The sequence below is a fragment of the Enhydra lutris genome, unplaced genomic scaffold, assembly GCF_002288905.1.
Source record: "Enhydra lutris kenyoni isolate GAN:26980312 unplaced genomic scaffold, ASM228890v2 scaffoldscaffold98, whole genome shotgun sequence".
NCBI lineage: Eukaryota > Metazoa > Chordata > Mammalia > Carnivora > Mustelidae > Enhydra > Enhydra lutris.
Window position 1 is genome coordinate 1,530,235 of NW_019154182.1, and position 22,318 is coordinate 1,552,552.

Sequence of the window (22,318 nt, forward strand, 5' to 3'; positions counted from 1 at the left end):
GACTGCTCCAGGATGGAGGGAAAGTTCTAGCATGCACCAGTTAGACTACTCCACGATGGAGGGAAAGTTCTAGCGTGCACCAGTTAGACTGCTCCAGGATTGAGGGAACGTTGTAGCATGCACCAGTTAGACTGCTCCAGGATGGGGGGAAAGTTCTAGCACGCACCAGTTAGACTGCTCCAGGATGGAGGGAATGTTGTAGCATGCACCAGTTAGACTGCTCCAGGATGGGGGGAAAGTTCTAGCATGCACCAGTTAGACTGCTCCAGGATGGAGGGAACGTTCTAGCATGCACCAGTTAGACTTCTCTAGGGCTGAGGGAATGTTCTAGCATGCAGCAGATGGACTTCCCTGAATCTAAGGAAAGGCAAGGTCCATGCTGCATTACAGCCAGGATTATGAGTATCAGGTGGTTTTAACAAATGTTCGGTTACTCCAGCGCTCTTTATCCCTAAGCCTTAGCCCTGTGTGGAGAAAGAAAGCTGAGCCCTCATGGCTAGGAGAACCTAGCCCTCCTTCTCTGGGCAGCCTGGTCAAGGAGAAGGGAAGAGTGAGCTCTCTGGGTCTCCTCCAGCTCCCTCGCTGATCCGTGCTATTTAAGAACAAGGCAGCTGAGCTCTTTCTAGCCTTTAGCAGTTGATTCCACTCCCTGCCCCTCAATAGTTCACACCTGCTCAGCTCTTTCAGTTTTTCCAAATAAGACACTTTTGATTGCATGGATTATTGTTGCTTTTTCTTTTTTCCAGCTGGTGGGGTTTGGAACTTGTTGATAAAACAGACTTGGCTTGAGATCTCGGTTGGAGCCTGTCTTCGCACAAAGAACGTACCCCTCGACTCTGTTCTTGCTCGGCTTTACAGAGAGGCCTGTTGAAAACTGGCCCCCGGGGGGGGGGGTTCAGGGAGGTGGCCACTGGGGCAGTGGGCCAGGTTTGGAGGGGACAGCCTTGAAACTGGTTGTCTCCCAGGCTCACCGGGCAGATCTCTGCATCGGAAACGCTGACATGGCTCATGCACCGCTCCGAAAAGGCACAGTCTCCTTCAGGCAACAGACTGCTAATGGACAGTGAATATAATGCCTTATTTGCCACCGTGGCAGCCTTGGGGATGGACAAACCTAATTAAGTTCACTTAATGATTTTAAGTAGCTGACAAAAAGGTGTGTGTCTGAATGTGGACTGGGGAAATAGCAAGGCTTTAGAGAGAGAGAGCAAGAAAGAATGGCCCGCCTGGGTAAAAGGCATTTATTTAACAGATGGGCACCACATCTCAGATTCCTCTGGACCATTTAGTGGGCTTGGGGGGGGGCAGTGTTCCGCAACCCTTTTCGCAGCTGGGGCTTGTCTAGGCTCTGGCTGCTTAGGATCGAGCTGGCAGATACTGCTGAGGAAAAATGCTTTCTCCAATTTCTCCCTGAGCACTTGATTTGCTCGGCAGAAGTCTTCTAAAATGGACTGTCACAGAGCTCGGGTCGCGTTATGCATTTCTATTAGAATAATGTATGTGATGAGAAGGCCCTGCAGCATCCATTCTATTATCTGCATAACTAACTTCGGATACCAGTCGAAGAGGAGCGGCTGACGGCCGGCTTTGGGTTGCCGGGACCAGCCTGGCTCAGATCACCATGACCCACCCTTGACATGGGTGCCCGGCCTGACTCTGGAAGTCAGCTCTGAGACAGGAAAGTGGGTCTGGAAATTAACGGCCAGACTCAGTGGCTGAAAGCACCCTCTCTTCCTGCTCAGCCCCAACTCTCAGAAGGAATTTACCATCCTCTGACTTGGTTTCCCTTCCGGGGATCATGATCCCCACAGCAGTGAAAGGGAGTCACCACAGATGATTCCCTGATTACCAAAGGCCATAGAGATCTTTCACAATGAACTGGCTTTTGTGAGGGAGCCCTGTGGTGTGGAAGAGGGGAGAAAATGAGTTTTTTAGCCAAGCTTAGCAAGCAGAGAAAATCACTCCCACTCTTCAACAATCTCAGTCCCAGGCTTCCAGGTACTGGCTGTGTGTGACTAATGGTCCTGGTTCCCACATTTGCCCTGGCATGCCACCAGTCGGCAAGGCCTCCCACGAGGGTGTTCCACCAGACTGCAGGGCAGGAAGATGCCCTACTCTGGCAAGTTCCCACTTTGCGCTTTCATTTTCTCATTCTGCATCGTGTACATGGAGCTCTCCCTGGGCCCTAAATTTGAAGGGAAAGGAGAAGGGCAGATCTTGCTTCTTGGAGCCCTGGCCTGGCGGGGGTGGGGTGGGGGTTGGGGGTGGTGGTGGTTCTGTGCACAGATACACCTGCTCAGCAGGCTCCAAACTATCAGGTGCCCTGAGGAAGGAGGGGTCATGCCCTTGGCCCAGGGATCCCTTGGAACAACTGGGGTCCTTTGGAAGGCCATCCAGAGCTAGACGGCACCTGCATCCATTCTGCTCGAGAGACTGAGACATCTACTGTACCTTTCTCAGGACGCAAAGGCATTTCCAACCCTGGTCTCTTCCTCTACTCTTTGCTGCTGTGTGGGATTATGGCTTTGAGGGCTGAGGTGATGCCAGAGACAGAAGCACTGTTCATGGTAAGAAGACCCAGGAAAAGGGTGGTTGCTGGTTCCCTTCTTTCCTGACTGACAGAAATATCTTTATGAGGGTGAATTAGCAGCTTTCTCTGCTTGATGAGGGCTGAGTTTCAAAAGGTAGAGTGGAGTGAGGACTGGGCTACATACTTGGTGGACCCTGAGCAAGTCACTGAAATTTGTTAGGCAACATCTTGGTTTGAAAACACACACACAACTATGTGATATAGATATGTATATTTTTAAGAATGGAAGCTTTCCTTTAGCATGGGAGATTCTAGTTCATTGTTCCTGTTTTATATTTTTATTAGAAATCTGTGCTTCCTCAGCAGTGTTGTAAGTTCTGTATCTTCCCCTTCTGCCCCTAAAGACTATTAGAGCTCCTACTCTGTGTTCATGCACTGTGTCTGCAGCTGGGAGTATAGAGATGCACAAGACATCGACCTTGACCTTGAGGAATTCAGATGACATGTGACTCATTCAGTGACTAGGAGATTTCTATAGACCTTTTTAGCTCTGCCCCCATAGAGCTAGATTGTACAACCTGGGAAAACACTGAATCTGGGCAGTGAGAGAGAAGGCAAGAAAGATTTTGAAGAACTGAATGTCTAGGATAACGGTAGGGCTATGGACAGAAGAATCACATAGGAGCGGGGTGTTGGGGGCATATTGAAGGCATGGGAAGGATGCCAATCAGGCAGCCAGAAACCCAGGTATGGGACTCAGGTGAGATAAGGATCCTGCGTCACCTGCACAGAGGTGAGAGTGGAAGTGGTGAACATCGATGAGATTTTAGAGAATAGCATGCATAGAATTGGATTCTGCTTTGTTCCAAATATTAGCATCCAGTTTTCCCCTAAATTCCAAACTTTGTGCTTGGGAAGAGAAAGGTTGAGAACTTAGGTCTACATCCTCAGAGGCACTAAGTGTGTCTACATCCTCAGAGGCACTAAGTGTTATGAAAAACACGTGCATCTGTTGACTTGTATATTGAGCTATGGATATCACTGAGGAAATCTCGAGCAGATCCAAACATCCTGTTATTATAAAGGGGCTCACTTATTGCCATTTTGAGCGACTACTTCTTAAAACCAGGCTCACAGGCAGAATCTGTCTCACTGCTTTGCACTCTTGATTGTGGAAACTTAGCAATCAAAAGCAAAAACTTGTCCCAAACGTCACAGTAAATCAGTGTTAGAAATAGGATTTAAAGCTCAGAATTGGTAATCTAGTCCTTGCTCCAGTGATCTGGGATATTTTCTGAGAAAGAAACAGGGCCAGATCTTTTCATAGTTATGAATGTTTGATTTGTATATATCTATGCCTTGCTGCACAGTGCGCTGCTGAGCCCCCAGCCACATCTCTCCCTCTCTTCTAGGAGGGTTGGCCCAAGGCTGTCCTGAGCCAATGACACCATAGAAGGTGGCAACAGAAGAGGCCTCTTCTCTTCCAGCCCCTCTTCCCTCCTTCTGAGCTCTACTTCCAGGCTCAGAGCATTTCACATTTGGTCCCTCACAGAGCTTTTAATAGTCTCCTTGCTCTGGTTTCCCATCCTCTGTAGTGCAGAGTCCAAAATATGTGGCCCAATATCCATGCTTACCTTCTCCCAAGGATTCTCTGACACAATGTAGTTGGCTCTTCTTGAACCCACATAAAACATTCCTGCCTATAAGCCACCACTCACCCTGATGGCCTTCTTTGGAATGCTCTTGTCCCTGTCCCACTTCTGGAAGATCTAAATTTATATATCTATATCCATATCTATATATCGATGTCGATATTGATACAGATATATATCAAGGTCCATCTTATAATAATCTATGTTCTCCATGATATCCCCCCTGATAGGGAGGCCACCACGCCATCTGAACGCTTGCCATGTTGTCAGACTCTGCATAATACCACATGTGTTACTGTTTGCCTCTCAGTGTGTATGCTCCATGTTTGTCCCCATCCCCAGCATGCAGGCCTATGATTGTCAAGAGGCTGGGTCCCACACACCTTTTGATCCTCTGTGCTTGATGGGGGCTTAATATATGTTTGCTAACAATGTGACAAGATCCTTCCCTAGTCACTCAATTCCCTGTCTTGTCCACAAGACATCTCTGAATCTGACATTTTATGCTGGTGCCTTCCAAATGTGGTCAAACATCAAAATCACTTATGAAACTTAAAAAAAAATATGTATCCTTGGCCTCATATGTGATCTCCTGAGTTAGAATCTCTGTGACTAGAGCCCAGGGCTCTGCATTATAAAAAAATGCATTTGATCTACACTTTCAATGCAATCCCTATCAATATACCATTGGCACTTTTCACAGAGCTGGAACAAACAATCCTATAATTTGTATGGATCCAGAAAAGACCCCAAATTTCTAGGGGAATGTTGAAAAAGAAAACTAAAGCTGGAAGCATCATGATGCCTGACTTCAAGCTATACTACAGAACTGTGATCATTAAGACAGCATGGTATTGGGACAAAAACAGACACACAGATCAATGGAACAGAACAGAGACTCCAGAAATGGCCCCTCAACTCTGTGACTAACTAATCTTTGATAAATCAGGAAAAAAAATCCAATGGAAAAAAGCCTCTTCAGTAAATGGTGTCAGGAAAATTGGACAGCCACATGCAGAAGAATGAAACCAGACCATTCTCTTATACCATACACAAAGATAAACTCAAAATGAATGAAAGACCTCAATGTGAGACAGGAATCCATCAAAATCCTAGAGGAAAACATAGACAGTAACCTCTTTGACATCGCTGACAGCAATTTCTTTCAAGACATGTTTCCAAAGGCAAAGGAAACAAAAAGTAAAAATGAACTTTTGGGACTTCATCAAGATAAAAAGCTTCTGCAGAGCAAAGGAAATAGTCAACAAAACTAAGAAGCAACCCACGGAATGGGAGAAGATATTTGCAAATGACAAGAAAAGGGCTGGTATCCAAGATCTAGAAAGAACTTCTAAAACTCAACATCCAAAAAAACAAAAATCCAGTCAAAGAATGGGCAGAAGACGTGAACAGACACTTCTCCAAAGAAGACATAAAAATGGTTAACAGTCACATGAAAAAATGTTCAACATCACTAGCCATCAGGGACAAACCAAAACCACAATGAGATACCTCCTTACACCAGTTAGAATGGCAAAAATTAACAAGGTAGGAAACAACAAATGTTGGCAAGGATGTGGAGAAAGGGGAACCCTATTACACTGTTGGTGGGAATCCAACCTGGAACAGCCACTCTGGAAAACAGTATGGAGGTTCCTCAAGACATTAAAAACAGAGCTATCCTATGACCCAGGAATTGCACTACTAGGTATTTATCCCAAAGATACAGATGTAGTGAAAAGAAGGGGCACATGCGCACCAGTGTTCATAGCAGCAATGTCCACAATAGCCAAACTGTGGAAGAAGCTGAGCTGTCTTTCAACAGACGAATGGAAAAAGAAGATGTGGTTCATAGGTACAATGGAATAATATTCAGCCATCAGAAAAGATGAATACCTACCATATGCATCGACATGGAGGGAACTGGAAGGGGTTATGCTAAGTGAAATAAGTCAAGCAGAGAAAGAGAGAAAGACAATTATCATATGGTTTCACTCATACATGGAACATAAGGAATAGCATGGAGGACCATAGGGGAAGGGAGGGAAAACTGAAGGGGAAGAAATTAAGGAGGGAGACAAACCATGAGAGACTCTGGAGTCCGGGAAACAAACTGAGGGTTACAGAAGAGAGGGGCATGGGGGGATGGAGTAGCTGGGTAATGGGTATTAAGGAGGATATGTGTTGTGATGTGTTCTGGGTGTTATATGCAACTAATGAATCATTGAACATAATAAAAAATTTTAAAAAATAAAAATAAAATAAAAAATGAATTTGAAAAATATTTAGCTAAGTTTTTCAACTGTTGTCCTATGGTATCCTGCTAGTTTTAAGCCTTCTCAAAAATACTTTTTGTTTTATGTTTTGATTTTAGAAAGGAAAAATTCAATGAGGGAAATTCTGAGTGATTTCTGCAAGAAAGTAAAGGTTTTGCTACATTATAAAATTTTGGGAACAAAATATTAATGCTTTAGGATAGATCCTGGAATTGATTTCAGCCTTGAATTATGAAGGTTCTACGAAAAGACTGATCAATGCTTGGAGTAGCTAAATAAGGAATTGGTATTCCCAAGTGACACTTTGATAGATGTGTAGAGATGGGGCTATATTCCATGGCTAATTCCATGACAAAACATATCTTTTCTCTTTCTCCCCAGCAAATCCATTTCCCTTTCTTCTGGACTCACAGCTAAACTACATTCCTCAGTATCCCTTGCAGGTAAGCATAGCCATGTGACTGAATTCTAGCCAATGGAAACTGAACTGAAGTGACGACTCACAAAAATCTTCTATGTGAGATTCCCCCCATGCTCTTTCTCCATTGGCTGTCTCAATGTAAAGGATTCCAAAACTGGAGAAAAGGATTGAGCCTCAGGGAGAAGGAGCCTGGGCCCCTAGATGACAAGATGGAAGGCCACCCTCCAACTAGCACACTCATTTTGGATTTCACATGGGCGAGAAATACATTTCTTTTTGTATATCCCTGAGGATTGGAGGTTTCTTGTTACTCTGCGTAGTGTTACCCAACTAACATGTCATGTAGCGCAGACCTAGTTACTTAGGTGTTCTTCATGTATGTAACATAGGGGGGTTGATGACTAACTCCCTCCTGGGGGTAGGATGACGGGTAAAGTTAGCCCTTGGCTGGCTGCAGGACTCTGAAGAACCCTTCCCTCTCATCTACAATGCATACCCTATACCACTCCAGGACTAAGGACACCCCTGAGTGAGGTAAGGTGGACTTAAAGAGTTTGGTCTCGTGCTCTGGAATGTTATTTCGCTCATCTCTCTGGGGAAGGCAAGAAGAGCAAAGTCAAGTTGTCCATGAAGGGCCCTGAGCTTGCTGGGTTTTATCAGTGTTATTCACCCTGTTTGGTCTAAAATCACCGTGGAGCCTACCATTTTCTCCTGGTTCAGAGAACTGAGTCAGGTTGATGTTAATAAGCATGTAGTGATCCCCAGCCCCTGTAGCTTCAGGAAGGGACACTTGCCCTGCCACAGCTGGCTAGGGGCAGAGAACATCTTTTTTCTTTACCTACTCAGAAGAGGGCCCTGGAAGTGCTGGGTTTTGCCTGCGTACATGGACTCAGGGCAGTCAGACTCACTCGAGAGGGGTAGATGCCGCCTGGGAAAGAGAGCCTTGAGATCTTCCCCTTCCCACTGCCCCTCCTCTGACTTTGAAGCCTGTGGGGGCCGCGCCTGAGCAAGTCCCTGATGTGCTTCTGTTAATAGTGAATGAATGAACAAATGCAAACTACCCAGGGGGACAGTCATTGCTCTCTGCTTCCATTAGTGTGGGCATATCTGGCAGAGAGAGAACCCCAAACTGGCTACCAGAGAGCAGCCCGTTTGGCAAGTGAGGAGCCCCAGCAGTGGTGGCTTGATTGAGCCTCATGCTCTTCTCTCTTTCTGTGCTTTCCTCTTTCCTGGCCTTGACTGCCCTGTGATACAAAGGTTTTGGTTTCCTACCAGACTTCCCCTTAGATGACATTCCTAGAGGGCTGAAATACATTGCTTGTCCAGGTAAGACTGTCACCTGGCATCAAGTAGGGCAGTAAGTGTTGGCTGGTTACACACATAACATCTGGATGACTTGGGAGGTTAGTACCATTTTACACTAAAGCCTTCACAGGTATTCTCTGGTGGGATGGAAGCAGGTGGAAGGAGCTCTGAGGAAGAGCCTTTATGTTTAATTAACTACCTGTACCTTGATTAACACTTCTGTGCCTCCATCTTCTCACCTGAAAACGGGGGATGACATCTGTCCCAGCTACCCAGAAGTGTGGGACAGAGTGGACACCTAGAGTTGTGAGGGGGTAAAGCACTCTGGGAGGCAGGTGCATGGCTTCTGTGGGTACAAGGAATATGGGGCAGAGTACAGGGAGTTCTAGGAGCTGCTGTGACAGTTGACACAGCCTGCCTTGTAGAGGGGCAGCTGACACTGGTTTGTGGGGTTTGCAGGGGTGACATCCACTCCTTCCATAGGTGTCTTTCCTGCCTGGGAATGGTGGAGGCAAAGCAGCTACAAATGGAAACTTTTGCAGAAGGGAAGGCAGGCAGAAGGTGAAGAACCCAGGCAGGGCCTGACCCTCTGCTGGTTTCTCCTGGGGACCGTGTAGCCATTGTATGACCTAGATTTTCTGTGTTGGCCCCAATGGAAGTGAACTTTAGTTTCTACTCAAGGGTGATTTGTTAAATGTATTTTATTTTTATGCCTTTGTTAGACATGGTACATGAACACATTTGCAAATGAAAAGTGGTTATTGGGACTTATGCTCTAGTTCTGAAGTGGAGACAGTCAAAGACATGCCAGAGTGGTGACTTGAAAAGTCACGTGGGGAAAGGGCCATTGTGTCTCAGGAGAGCAAGGAGAGATTCCCACTGGGCTGGTGGTGCTGCCTGGGCTGGAGGTGTGAGAGAAGGAGAACAGGCAAGGGCTGGGTGGGGAGTGGTCTTCAGCAGGAATGGGCTGGGGAAACAGACGATGGGTTTCCATGGTGGAAGATGCAAAGGAAAGACAATAAACTAACTCAAAATGATTAAGAGGTGTGGCCTAAAAAATCCAAAACCAAAATATTTTATTCATAACGATGGCAATCATTGTCAAGTTTTCTATGACATGCTAAGTACTGTGCCTTCATTTCCTCAGGCATGTATATATAAAGTAATCTAGCCTAAAGGTTAAGGGAAAATTATTTAACCTCTTAGACCTCTTATTCCTCTTATAAAAAGGGGGATTAATTATAGCATTTACCCAAAGGGCTGTTATAAGGATGGAATGAGATAATGCATGTTAAGTATTTTTGAAGTAAGAACTCAAAGCTAGCTCTGATCATTATCAAGTAACTGCTTGTGGCTCTAGGAGGAAGCTGTGATTCAATTTACAAAAATATGAATTAAACACAGCTTTTTTAGGAGTGCACTGAGACCTGAAAACTGAGGTTCATTGGAAATTTCTGGATTTTTTCTCCCTGGAAGTTACTACTTCTCTACTCAGGTAGGAGTAAATAATGAAAATGCCTTTTTCATCACAGAAAGACGCTACACAAAAGGCGAATATTGTTACTGATAGCACCCCATCTAAAGTGGAGATTCTGTGGATGAGAAATAAGAATAGGATATGAGAAAAATCTTGGCTCTGTGGAGGTTGGCCTAAGTACATGAAGACATAACTCTCAGTTTAACGGATCCCATTTGAAAGATGCATTTGTCAAACACACTGCTTGTCATTTAGGACAAAGGATACAAAAGGAACAGAAATCTAAATATCTTTAGAGGGAACATTTTTTCTTGTTAGACTATGTATATAGGGTACAGCTAAAAGCCTTTATAATGATAGTGCTGGTGAAGAGAGCCTCTACACACACGTTAAGTTATGTACTTTCTCTGTGGCTGTATGATTGCATTGATTTGTGGGACAAGGTTTGATCCATGGTGTTTCCAAATCCATCTTGTAATGAGTCAAACTTAGCACCTGCTTCTGCTCTGTAAGCATGTCAAAGCTTAAGATGGTGTTAGAACATTGAGTTTAATTTACTAGGATATACGATTATAAAGAGGAAAACTATGTCCCTGTAAGAGACTGGCAGATTAAAGGGAGAGGACATGCCTTTCTTCCATTTTGAGAAGAGGTAGAATTAATTCCAACAGAAAGAAGGGCAGGTGAACGGGGAGGGAATGAAGAAAACTAGTTATACGAGGTAGAGGTAAAGTAATGAGATAACTTTTAAGCACACATCAAGCCAGTATTTGAATTGGTTTTGTCCTTCAAAATTACCTTGAGAGCTCATATCTGTATTCCAGGGACACTGCCACTGCTCAAAACATCATGGGCACTACTCGTGGAGATTTTTCTTGTTACTCTTTATAGTACGGTTTGATATCCTAGTTGGTTAATATCACTTCATAATGATGATGGACTGTGGCATTATTTCTATCCCTTCGCCTGTTTATAAATGGACGTAAGAAATACCATTCCATGGATCAATGTCTCCCTATCATCAACTTTTATATACCGATGGCATATGCTCTGAGCCCTCACAGAAAGACTACTAGGTGGTGGCAGCATTGTGAATATAGCTCTTCACTCTCATGTGCTCAGCTCTAGCTCTCTCTACTCACAAGGATTAGGGTACACAATTAAGATCAAAGTCTTTCATATAAAGTGATTCTGACAGAACAGCGACCAGAGATAAAGAGAGCACAGGTACCAGGCAAGACCCTAAAGAAAATTCCTTGTTGTAAGAGTAGCAAATGCTGCTTGGGTTCATCTGATGAGACATAGGTGTTGCTTTGATATACAGAACACTTTGTAGTGGTACTTATTGTAATGTGACTTAATCTGTTTTGTTAGATGGAACACAGGGAGAATGTTAGCTGGATTCCAACAAGTGAAATTCTCAGTTAATTCAGCTAGGATTTGGAAATGTATACAATGTCTCTCAGCACGTCATTCTGTAAACACATATTTATTGGGCATATGATGTATTAGGCACGGTTATAGATGCTCAAGGAACAGTGATATGTAAGATAGATTTGATCCCTGTCTTGTTAGTGTGTATATTCAGGTACTTAAAAAAAAACAAACCAGATAGTAAAGAGTAGCAAGTTATTATAGGGATATTTCAGGAGCCATGAGAAAATATTGTAGGTATACTATTTAGAAGTCTTTAAAAAGTGAAGGAAGAGTGGTAGTTAGGGAGAAGGAAAGTAGAGGAAGAAAATTTCAGGTAGAGAGAATGGAAGGTGCAAACGTCTGTTAAGAATCTAACAAGGTACAACTGAATTCAAAGAAGTGTCTAGAACCCAGGAGCAGTTTAGAGCTAATCTGTAAACCCTAATAAAGTTGCTTCAAAAAACTTTGTGATGTATGCAGTGTGATGTAATGTTGGGGAACCTAGGAGTGGAGGAGATTTGAGACAGCATTGGGAATAAAGTTCCTGCTCCTTCAAGGTCCATGGTTGGGGAGCTGTCCAGGACTTTGGTGCTGAATAGCTAAAGCCAGGACCTGCCTAAGGAAGGATGCTTCCTTATAAGGTGTTAATGGCTACCTCAGGGTGGGGGGAGAAAGACAGTTGGTCTTTGTCTTTTATCCATTTTCCTTCTCTTTCCCTTACATATATCCTTCTACCACTCCCTCCTCCCATTTTCATTTTCTGGCAATCTGGCAGTTATAGATCACTCTCCCTGGGAGGAAAAGGAAGAATGTGTTTCTTGCTCCTCCTCCATCAGTGACTTCCCTTTATAAGAAGTCTACATAGCATTGATGGTAGCAAATTCAGAAGAACACTCACCCCTATCTTAGGGTTGCATGGGTAGTTATTATTGCTATATTGGCCAACCCAGCCTATTCTGAGGCATTAGGTGGGGAGATACTATTTTTGTCATATTATAGTTATCGTTAGTGTTATCACTGACTGAGCACCTACTGCAAGCCAGACAGTTTACCAACTGCTTTACTTTCCTAAGCTTCAGAGGTACATTTTATTACGTCTGTTTTATAGAACATGGCTTAATTTGGAAGATCAGTGATTAAGACTTGTGCTCTTTTTTTCAATCAGTTATCTCAGACTACCCGAGGGATGATGATGGAAGATGTGGGAAATAAAATTCATTGATACTTACTATATATAGATGCTTTTAACAGTTGTTTTAGTCTCATAACAATCCTGTGAAGTTGTACTGTTACTATACTTACCTTACACATGTAGGCAACAAGGCCCAGAGAGGTTCAGTGATTGGTTGGGGACACACCACTAGTGAGTGGCTGAGACAGTTTTAAACTTGGGACTATCTGATACTGAAGTCTATGCTCTTTCATCCACAGTGCTGTTTTAGTTTTATGGGCTAGTCACATCTACTGGTAAGTGATTTTAGCAACTGAAAACTGCCATGCCTCATTCTCCTGCAGTTCCGTTTTCCTCTGGGTCTTGATACCTTCTATATCATCTCTAGCCCTGGGTGGAGGGAGTAGCTTCCCACATCAGAGCATGTCAGTGGTGGGCAGGGTCCCAGTGAGTGGGGGCACTCGTGTGTTCTGTAATTGCACATTTATTAGGTCATAAGGCATCATCAAACCACGCTGGCCTTTGTCTGAATTCCCACTGGACAGTTTGGTCTCAGTATCAATATTGGAAATGTCAGTCTGGTAAACAGCCTTTAACAGGGAGGACGGAGGCTGAGAACAAAGTCTCCTTCAAATGAAACTCTAGAGGATGGGAGTGAACAGAGTCAACATCTTACTTGCTCTAAATCCCCTGGAGTGGTTATGAAAGAGAGAGGACTTGCTGGAGTGAGGAGGAAAAAAGTCCTTTGATTCATCTGAATTAATTTAGCATCTCCCAGGAGGGAGGGCTCTGGCATTATCCTCCTGTTCTCCATCCCCTTCATGCAACCCCACAATCCCGAAGGACAAAAGACCAGTCTATGGTAGGGAGTGCCCACACTGCCCCTTCTTCCACTTTAATTAAATCCATTTGTCCTGGGGGTAGCACTGCGCCTGAGGATGTCCAAAGGCTTTGATCTCTAACCCACACACATCTGAAGGAGTGAGAAACTGGTGCTCAGAGTGAGGACAATCACTTCTTCCCATGACAGCAGAGTTCATGTTACGAGCTCTTGGAAACAGCAGACTCTGTGAAGTTTGGGTGAAGAATTTGAGACCCAACTTTATACTTACAAAGCTGCAAGCCAACTGGCATCACCCTTGTCTTGCCTTAAGCCCTTTGTCCTCATTTTTCAAAGGTGGATCCACGAGGATGGTAATTTGAGTGGGTTTTAAAAGTCTAAATGCAGAGGCTGCGCTGGATTGCTGGGTTTGACATTTAGCCTATTAAAGGTGGTTTTCCCCCTCCAGAGCCATATATCTGCCCTCTTTATAGAAAAAAACTCCCACCATCTGCCCTCTGCCTTTCTTGGTCTGGAACAGATCAGTGCATCAACCATGGAGGACTCAGTATGCTGCATCAGGGAGTCATGTGAGCTGCTGTGCTGGGCCAGGCACTGCTTGTCCCAGGCTGACTGCAGGTGGCAGACTGATGCCATCCTGGGGAGACAAGTGGCAGCTGATCTCAATGGTTACGGCTCCATTTTAGAGCCACATGGAGTAGTCAATGATCTTCTAGTCCAACCCTCTCAGTTTAAAGTTGAGGAAACTGAGACCCAGAGGTTCAAGGTCACAAAGCCACTAGTGATAGAATTCATATAGGAACCAGGACCTCTGGGAGAAGCCCTCCTCTGTTTACTAAAGAATTTGTCATCTCCCTCATCTACCTGCATCAGTGATCTGACTCCACAAAGTCTCGGACTTGGACTGACTTGAGCACCAGTCCTCATTCTGAGGTCAACTTGCTGGTGTGGTAACTCTTTGGTTACCAATGAGAATCTTGTGAAAGGTCAGGAATGAGGAACATGATAAGGTCTGTATTACCTATGCCAAAGACTGTGTTGTTCATAAGGGATAAAAATAGTGTCAAATGGGAAAGTAAGGCAAATGCGTTAATTAAGAGAAAATTTAATATACCTATAAAGCCTGATTATTATTTGGCAGTAATATAAGTTGTTCAGTTTTATTTCTTCCTGCTACAGACACTGGAGGCAGCCAATCCGGCCAGGCCACAGATGCAAAAGGTGAGTGCTCATTAGCATAGAAATCCCACAGAGAAACTCAGTGCTCCCTACAAGTCTGCAAAAGTGTGTGTGTGTATGTGTGTATGTATGTATGTATGTGTACATATTTTATGTATGCCCATGTATGTGTTCATGTGCATGTGTATCTTGGGTAGAAGGGATGGAGGGAGGGAAGACATGACCACTTTCTGTATTTTGGCTGACAGAGGAAGAGAGTGACAGGAATGGGTGGAGGCTCACCTGTCAGTCACATCGAGAAGAGGCAGCACCGTCCACTGCCAGAGGCTCAAGCCTTCATTGGTGGCAACATGCCAGACCATTCTGCTTTGCTCCTTCCCAGTTTTGTTCTCCACCAGCACCAAGGAGACATTTCCCTGTAAGACTCCATGGATGAGCCAGGACATTCGGAGCTGTAAGGGAGAGAAGAGCCAGAGGACAGCTGTTAATATTAAAAGGAAGCCTCAGGTCCCCTTCCTGGAATTCTCAAAGGTGTTGGAGACTCAGCCAAGGTGTGCCCAGTAAGGAAAGCTGGTGGCTGTCTGATTTTGCTCAGTCTCCCAAGATGGCTTTCATGAAGGTTCAAGGAGCAGGGGCAACAATGGACAATTTTGGAATTTTTTCAGATTGATCCTAAACTTCACAGGATTCTGTGGCTGAGCTGATATTAAGATCCCAGGGATAGTAAATGAACTTCTTAAAGGGGATCCAAAGATTCTTGTCTGTGGCCCCAATTCACTTTGTGAACTTTGGACAAGTGATCTTATGACTCAATTTCTTTAATGCTTTAGGTAGCATAGATTTTTATTCTCCCCTCCCCAGACTCTAATAATCTTATTTGAACAATACAATACCATGTGCTAGCTAACTGGGAGACGCTATGACTTGTTACCTGTGGGCACTGGTAGGCAAAGGTGAGATAAAAATCTCATATCGAGGTACTTCCAAACACTTGTCTTTCAGAATGAGGATATCCATTTTGACAAAAGGAAGCTACAATCATGTTTTTTCATTGTGGCTTGATTAAAGGTTCCGATGTCATTGTTCCCTAGACATACGAAAGGGACTATAGCTGATAATTCTAAAAGACTTTAAGGGCAGTCATGCCCAGAATCAGTATATCCAATAAACAAGGTCTCTGGTCTTTGTGTTTGATAGAAACAGTCTGTAAACAACATTTAAAACTTAGGACAACTAAAGCATATAATTGCCCCAAATATTCCTGTTCAGATCCTATAATCAAAAGAATGGCTATTGTGGAATAGAAGGTAAAATGTGTCCTCTGGAAAACTAGCATTTTCATCTGCTTTGGTGCCCCCTTTTCTTTGATTCTTGTTGTTTGAAGACTTGCTTTTCTGTAAATCACCATTCCTTTTTCTCCTGGTCCCTGAGCTCAAAGTTTCCTCATCATTTGATCAAGAATGTTATATACCATGAACTTTCCACTTTGTTGCACACGACCTCTTCACTAACAAGGTCACAACTGGCACTGGGTTGCCCAGGTGCTGTTCTACTTATCTGAGGCAGGTAAGCCTGGTCTATAACCATAACCTCTTCCCTTAGACCTTTCCCATTTCCCAAATCCAGTGTAGCAAAAATACTTGTCACCAATGAGCACTCCCAGGATAATTTAACAAATCTGTTAACTGTTTTTTTTTCTGACCTCACTTGGCTTCCTTGTGCAGTCTGGATGCCATGACTAGAAATTTTAATCCTACCAGTGCCAACTAACCCCTCTCAGCCCTTAGCCCATGCCCTTCAGTGCCCAGCTTGGGATGTTGCTTGCCATGTCCTTTCTCTCCTTTTGCTCCCTGGCCACAGAATATTGCTGATTTGGACTTCTGTGAAATCACAACGTTGCCCTTGTCTGTTGTTGGCATTTACTCATTCCACTGTGGATTTCCATGGTTGATTTCTGAACACACAGAGCACAGTGGGTGTTTCAAACTCTTCCTCAAACACTAAGGCTGTTACCTCTTGGTCCCTAACTCTCTTGACTATTATTTTGATTCTTACTTTACTGATAAAGATTTACTATATTAGGTGAAATCTCCTTCAGCCCCTCTGCTTTCCTCTCTTCCTTCTTTTTCTTCCTTCCCTCCCTCCCTCCTCTATCTCCCCCTCTTCCTTCTCCTTTTCTCTTTCTCCTTCTTCGTCTTCGTCTTCATCTTCATGTAGGTTTTTCTTTATCCACCTTCCTTCTTCTTTTCCTGTCTTAGCAGAAGATGTATCCTTCATTTTCTTCTATGTTAATCCCTCATGTTTTTACCTCCTCCTAGTCTTTGTTCCTGCTTCCAGCACCTTCAGACTCTTTCTGCCTTCTGGCCCTTCTGTCTACAAATAATATCAGTTTTCATCTGTCCCAGAAAAATATCCTTTATTTGATCCTGCTAGCTCTTCTGACTTGCAACCTATTTCTGCTCCTCCATTCAGATGTTAACATTGTGGGTAACTGGCATGTAACTGCTTTTATTTCCTTGTTGCCCATTCTTTCTTTAAATTCTTTTAACCTGGCTTCTATTCTCATTACTCTGACAAAGTAGCATCCACAATGTCCTTTATCACTTACTCTTTCAACTCTCTCCCTGGTCTCTCAAAGGGCCTCTCCCTCTACTTTCTCTCTTCTAAATTCTTTTGTGTATCTCAAGCATGTCTTCCTGTTTATCACTGCCATCTGTGACTCTTCAGTGCTTTCTCACTCCCTAGCAATTAATATCAAGGCATTCGTGTTTCTCTATAATCTAAGAAAATAAGCTGTTTAGGCATTCAGTGAATATGTATTCAGTATTTACACTGAGTCACATGTATCCTCCACCCTAGAATGGTCTAAGAGTTTGAGTTAGAAAGATCTGGATTCAAAAACTGTTCTTGTCACTTTGGTTCTTTTGCAGCTCAGTTCTGTATTCTCCAAGATGAGAATAGGTCTATTAGGATTATAGTGACAACTTAATGAGAGATGACAAATAGTGTAACAAAATGGTGAAAAGGAATTTTGGCTGAAGCACCGAGGCCACAGATACTACACTTCAAAGGGGCATCTGAGAGCACAATGACACAGGACTTCTGTGAGGGGTGGATGAAAACAGGTCACACAATTCTTAATCTCTTTGGATTTTTAAAAAAGTTGGTGATTGACTACGAGGAGAGAGTTTTTAGAATGTGCTTTTGTATATCATGAATTCCATAGCACTTTACCCTCCTGCAGAGAAGGGTCCCTCTTCATCCCAAGTGGAGAGAGAGAGAGAGAGAGCAATTTTAATGATACCCCCTAATATCATCAATTAATGATTGATACTAATTCCCTGCAATTTGGGGAGTTCAACGGAATACTGTCTAACTCCAACCTGGAAAATCCAAAGTATGAACAAGGGGCTGGTTGGCTGCTCTGGTGGCAGAACAAAGGCAAAGTGGAAGCATTGAATGGCCTGCACTCCCAGAGTTTGACGGTATACAACATGCATGAACATCACACATAGACTAGAGTGAGTCATGTACACGGGAGCCCACGTGGGTCATTTTAGATCTTTTCCAAGGGGGCTTCTTGAAGGGGTAAACAGAACTCAGAAGAAAGAAGCTACAGGCATCTCAAGATGCCAAAGGACAGAGGAAAGAGTAAGTGACCACCGGGGATGATACATAGGCCCTCATCAAGGCGAACCGTTCCCAGCCATAGTGGAGGGCATGAGGAGAAAGGTAAATCTCCCAAGAAAGCACAAAAGTGCCCCCTGTGAAAACCAGTAGGCACTAAACATTGGTCACACCCAGAGAATATCAGTGCCAGATCACCACAACAGTTCTGGTCGTGTAAGAGTTTTCTTGCTCCCCTTAACCTCTTTTCCTTTCCCTGCCCTTGAGATCTTCAAGTATCACAATTAAGCCAGAAGACTGAAGAGGAGGAGAGCTGAGTGAGTAAGGAGAGAGAGACATCAATGACCCTCTCCCCAGTCTCAGTCTTCTCTGCAATAGGGCCAAGCATGGCAGGGAAAGAAAGAAGCCCTAACTTTATTTTTAGTTTTTTAAATTAATTTTTAAAAAATCTTGTTTATTTATGAGAGAAAGCGAGAGAGAAAGAGCAAAGCAGGGGTGAAGGACAGAGGGAGAGAGAGAAGCAGAATCCCCACTGAATGGGGAACCCGAAGCAGGGCTCAATCCCAGGACCCTGGGATCATGATATGAGCCTAAGGCAGACCCTTAACTCACTGAGCCATCCAGCTGCCCCAAGAAGCCCTAACTTTAAAGCAAGTTTGAAGTTCTGACCAGATGGGCATTTTGGCTTCTAAATAAGCCTGTGTTTTGTGTTTTGAAGTGACTAGAAAACTGTATTACCTTGGAGCAACCAGATGAGTAGTTTTCACTCAGTAGTCCACACATGGGGGCCCAACAGATGTTAGTTCCTAGTCTCCCTCACATCAGTCTACATACCAGCTCTGCTCCTGACATGTATTTTTCTGCCTTTGTGCTTTTGATCCTTCCATTTCCTCTACCTCTTCTATCCTTCTCGCCACTTAAGAAATCATTCAATCTATCTAATTTTCAGGGAAACTTTTCTTATCATCTGTCTCAGAAATGACTTTCCCCTCTTCTGAAATCTAATGCTTGAGGCTATTGGGATCATCATAGGACATAGCTCAGCGGCCTTGTCTTCCCTCCATCCTCCTCGGACCACAGGTTCCTTCAAGGCAGGGACTGTCTTATCTTGTCTTCACAGTCATTGTCAAGTGAGGGCACATGGCAGGAGCTGATCAGTGTCAGAATACATAAAGATGGATACTCTTCCAGGAAGAGCTTCCTGTCTTTACCAGGTCCCCTCTCATGGACAGAAACCAGCTTGACACCTGTAAAGTTCCTTAGCACTTTCCTGCATTATAGGGATTGGGTTCTAGGAAAGGGAAGAGGATCCACGCATCTTGCAGCTAACTGGCTATGGTTGAAATGGCCCAGGTCTCAGCTATTGCTAGGAAGCTTTCAGTCTGAAGTAGATTCTGCTAGTGGCATGAGCATGTCAGTGAGATATAGCCCTGTCATATCGACAATAGGGCCATTGGCTAGCTGACTGTTGAGCTTTCTCCACTTTCCTGCACTATATTTTAGGCCAAAAGGCCTGGGAAGCGAGAACAGTACTGGGTGCCAAGGGATGGCATCCCTAGCTCCTGAGGTCTACCAGGATCCCTCTTGAAATCAGTCCTTGAGATGATCATCTATTCATTCAAAAAATATTTACACATATCTACTCTGTACTGCATATTACATATATCTTCTCTGTCTTCATGAAGCTTATCATCTAGCCAGGAAGTCTGAATTTAAATGAGTAACTGCAATGGTGCTGCATGTAGCAAAAAGGGAAGTAAATAAAGCCACTTGACAGTGAAGACATAAAACATCTGATAGTCAAATCAAAGGCCACCTGGGTGGCTCAGTATGTTGAGCATCTGACTCTTGATTTCAGCTCAGATTGTGATCTCAGGGTCCTGGGATCAAGCCCTGAGTTGGGCTACCCGCTCAGTGGGGAGTCCCCTTTTCTCCCTCTTCCTCTACCCCTCCCTCTGCTTGCACTCTCTCTCTCTCTCTCTCTCAAATAAATAAATATTAAAAAAAAAAAAGACAGTCAAGTCAAGGCACTTGACATGACAGTCAGAACTTGGGTCAAGATGACCACTTGTTCCAACTGTTCAGAACTATGGATAAATAGGAGAATGAAAAATACGGCTTTCCTTTCATCTTACAATATCACCACCTAAGTTTATAGCAGAAAACACATATCTACAGCTACAATTCAAGTCAAGGCATGCACTGTTTAAGTTTCAGCAAAGTCTATTTCTAGAAACAGATGAAAAACGTTTAGAATGAGATACAAACTGGCAGCCAGTGAAGGGCTAGCAAGGTACGTCTTTCTGCCCATCGTCTTACTACCCACTGAGTGTGTAGTAAGGCGATGTATCTAGGTGATACAATTCTTCCTCAGATGTAAGCAGTCTAGAACCTCTGGTCTTTCACTTGGCCTACTTCTCACCTGTAGTTATCCCTAGTCATTCCAGATTTACCTGTAAAAGTCAGTCACCGCTTTGCTGCTCAGAGTGTGATGTTCAGGATAGTGTCACGGGTGTTAACCTGGCGCTTGTGGGAGATGCAGCACCTCTGGTCTGATCCTGGACTCAGCGCATCAGAATCTGCAGAGAAGTAACCTCTGGGCCCTTGCCCCAGTGCTCCTATGACTCATCCCACTTCCTTTCCGGAATTCCCTGGAAGCAATTGCTCCCCGCATGGATATTCATTCTTGGGTGGCTTATCAGACTATCTTGTTTCCTTGCCTGTTGACGATGGGATAACCTGGGGTTTGTGCTCCAATATCAAAGTAACTCAATTATGTGGCTTTAAGCCGCCACTTAGCCCCTCTGAGTCTCTATTATGATAATAGCCATACCTTTCCTGCCTGCCTTAAAAGGTAGTTGTAAAGACTGAGTGAGATAAAGAATGTGGAAGTAGAGCCCACCTGTGGTGAATGAACTGGTGATACCAGTGGCTTTCAATATGGGCTGCAAATTAGAATCACCCGGGGAGTTTACCCAACTGCTAGTGTCTACATGAGTTCCCACCCCAGAGATTCTGATTTCATCGGCCTTGGGTAGGTCCTGGGCATCAGCAGTTTTCAGATCTCTCCAGGTGGTTCTAAAGCACATCCTAGGTGGAGACCCCTGGGGACGTGGGGCTACTTAAGGCCGGAAGTACCCTGGCCTTCTCGGTGAGGGGTCCATTCTTATCCTGGACTTTGAGCAGGAGGTAATTCTTAATCACTAAAAAATGGCTTAACACATGTCCACTATCACCAAGGTGTACAAAGAGCATCTTTCCTGCAAGGGGGAGGACACAGACCCCAGCAGAGGGACTTCATGTGGCTGCCATGTCATCCCTGGGCCAAGACTGAGGACAGCCCCAAGGGTGAGCAGGGATGACCTAGGGATGCAAACGGGACCAGAACCATCCTCTTGGACCTGCAGGGCCAGGTTCTTACCAATTTCTTTATTAGAAGACCTCAAGTACTCATGCCAATTCTTTCTGAATATCCCTAATTCATTATTTGCATCTAAGTGTGTAGAGTGACTCTTTGTGGTTTCTAGGGCAGACTGTAGGCTCAAGGCCCTCTCCAAGACTTACATTTTCCTTATAAATGCAGTCCCAGATAAAAGAACCCCTCTGCTACCATTATGTGTGTTAATGGTACCCTCCGATACCATGATATGCCAGGCAGATCTTACTTGATACTGACAGTTAAGGATCAGGTGCTCAGAGTGGGCAAAAAACACTGTTGGAATTTGAGCTTATTAAAACCAGTTTCTATCTGGGGTCCTATAAGATAATTTGTTAACTGACTATTTATTGAATACCAGAGAGCTGCACTAGGCACTGGTACATTTTCTACTCACAACATTCCTTCCTGTGCATATGATCAGGCCCATTTTTCAGATGTGGCATCTGAAACTTAGGTAGGTGAAGTCACCCGTGGTCGCTCAGCCCATGTGCTGCAGACTTGGATTCCATGCTGTGGTCTCTGTGCTGTTTCTACCATATTGCTAGGGCTACATACATGTAATATGTTTTGATGATACTAAAATCTTTGGGAGGTGTGTTGTGAAGGTTTTCCAGATCCTTTTCTCTCCAGGTGTGGTCTATAAACCAGCAATATTGGCATGACCTGGGAGTTCAGTAGAAATGTAGGGTCTCAAGTCCCACCCCAGGCCTGCCAAGTCAGAATTCATATTTTAACAAGATCATAGCTCACAAATACCTTCGTAACAGAGGAATTACGGAGATAGAGGGTTTTAAAACCATTTGCAACCTTTGTCTCTGCCAGACAATGAGTTGTCACACATGTGTTTCCATACACACACACATATAGTGTTTCCACACACACACGTGTTTCCACACACACGTTTCCATACACACACACATATAGTGTTTCCACACACACACGTGTTTCCACACACACATGTGTTTCCATACACACACACATATA

The 22,318-nt window shown here is 44.1% G+C and overlaps 1 protein-coding gene across 1 annotated transcript in view; it reads right to left on the minus strand.

Moving 5' to 3' along the window:
- The window catches only part of LOC111139287 (ALK receptor tyrosine kinase), a 671,342-nt gene that overhangs the window by 82,610 nt on the left and 566,414 nt on the right, over positions 1-22,318 (minus strand). Inside the window, exon 9 of the mRNA XM_022491523.1 lies at positions 14,551-14,720. Coding sequence (XP_022347231.1) covers positions 14,551-14,720 — 170 coding nt within the window. The remainder of the gene's footprint in view (positions 1-14,550; positions 14,721-22,318) is intronic.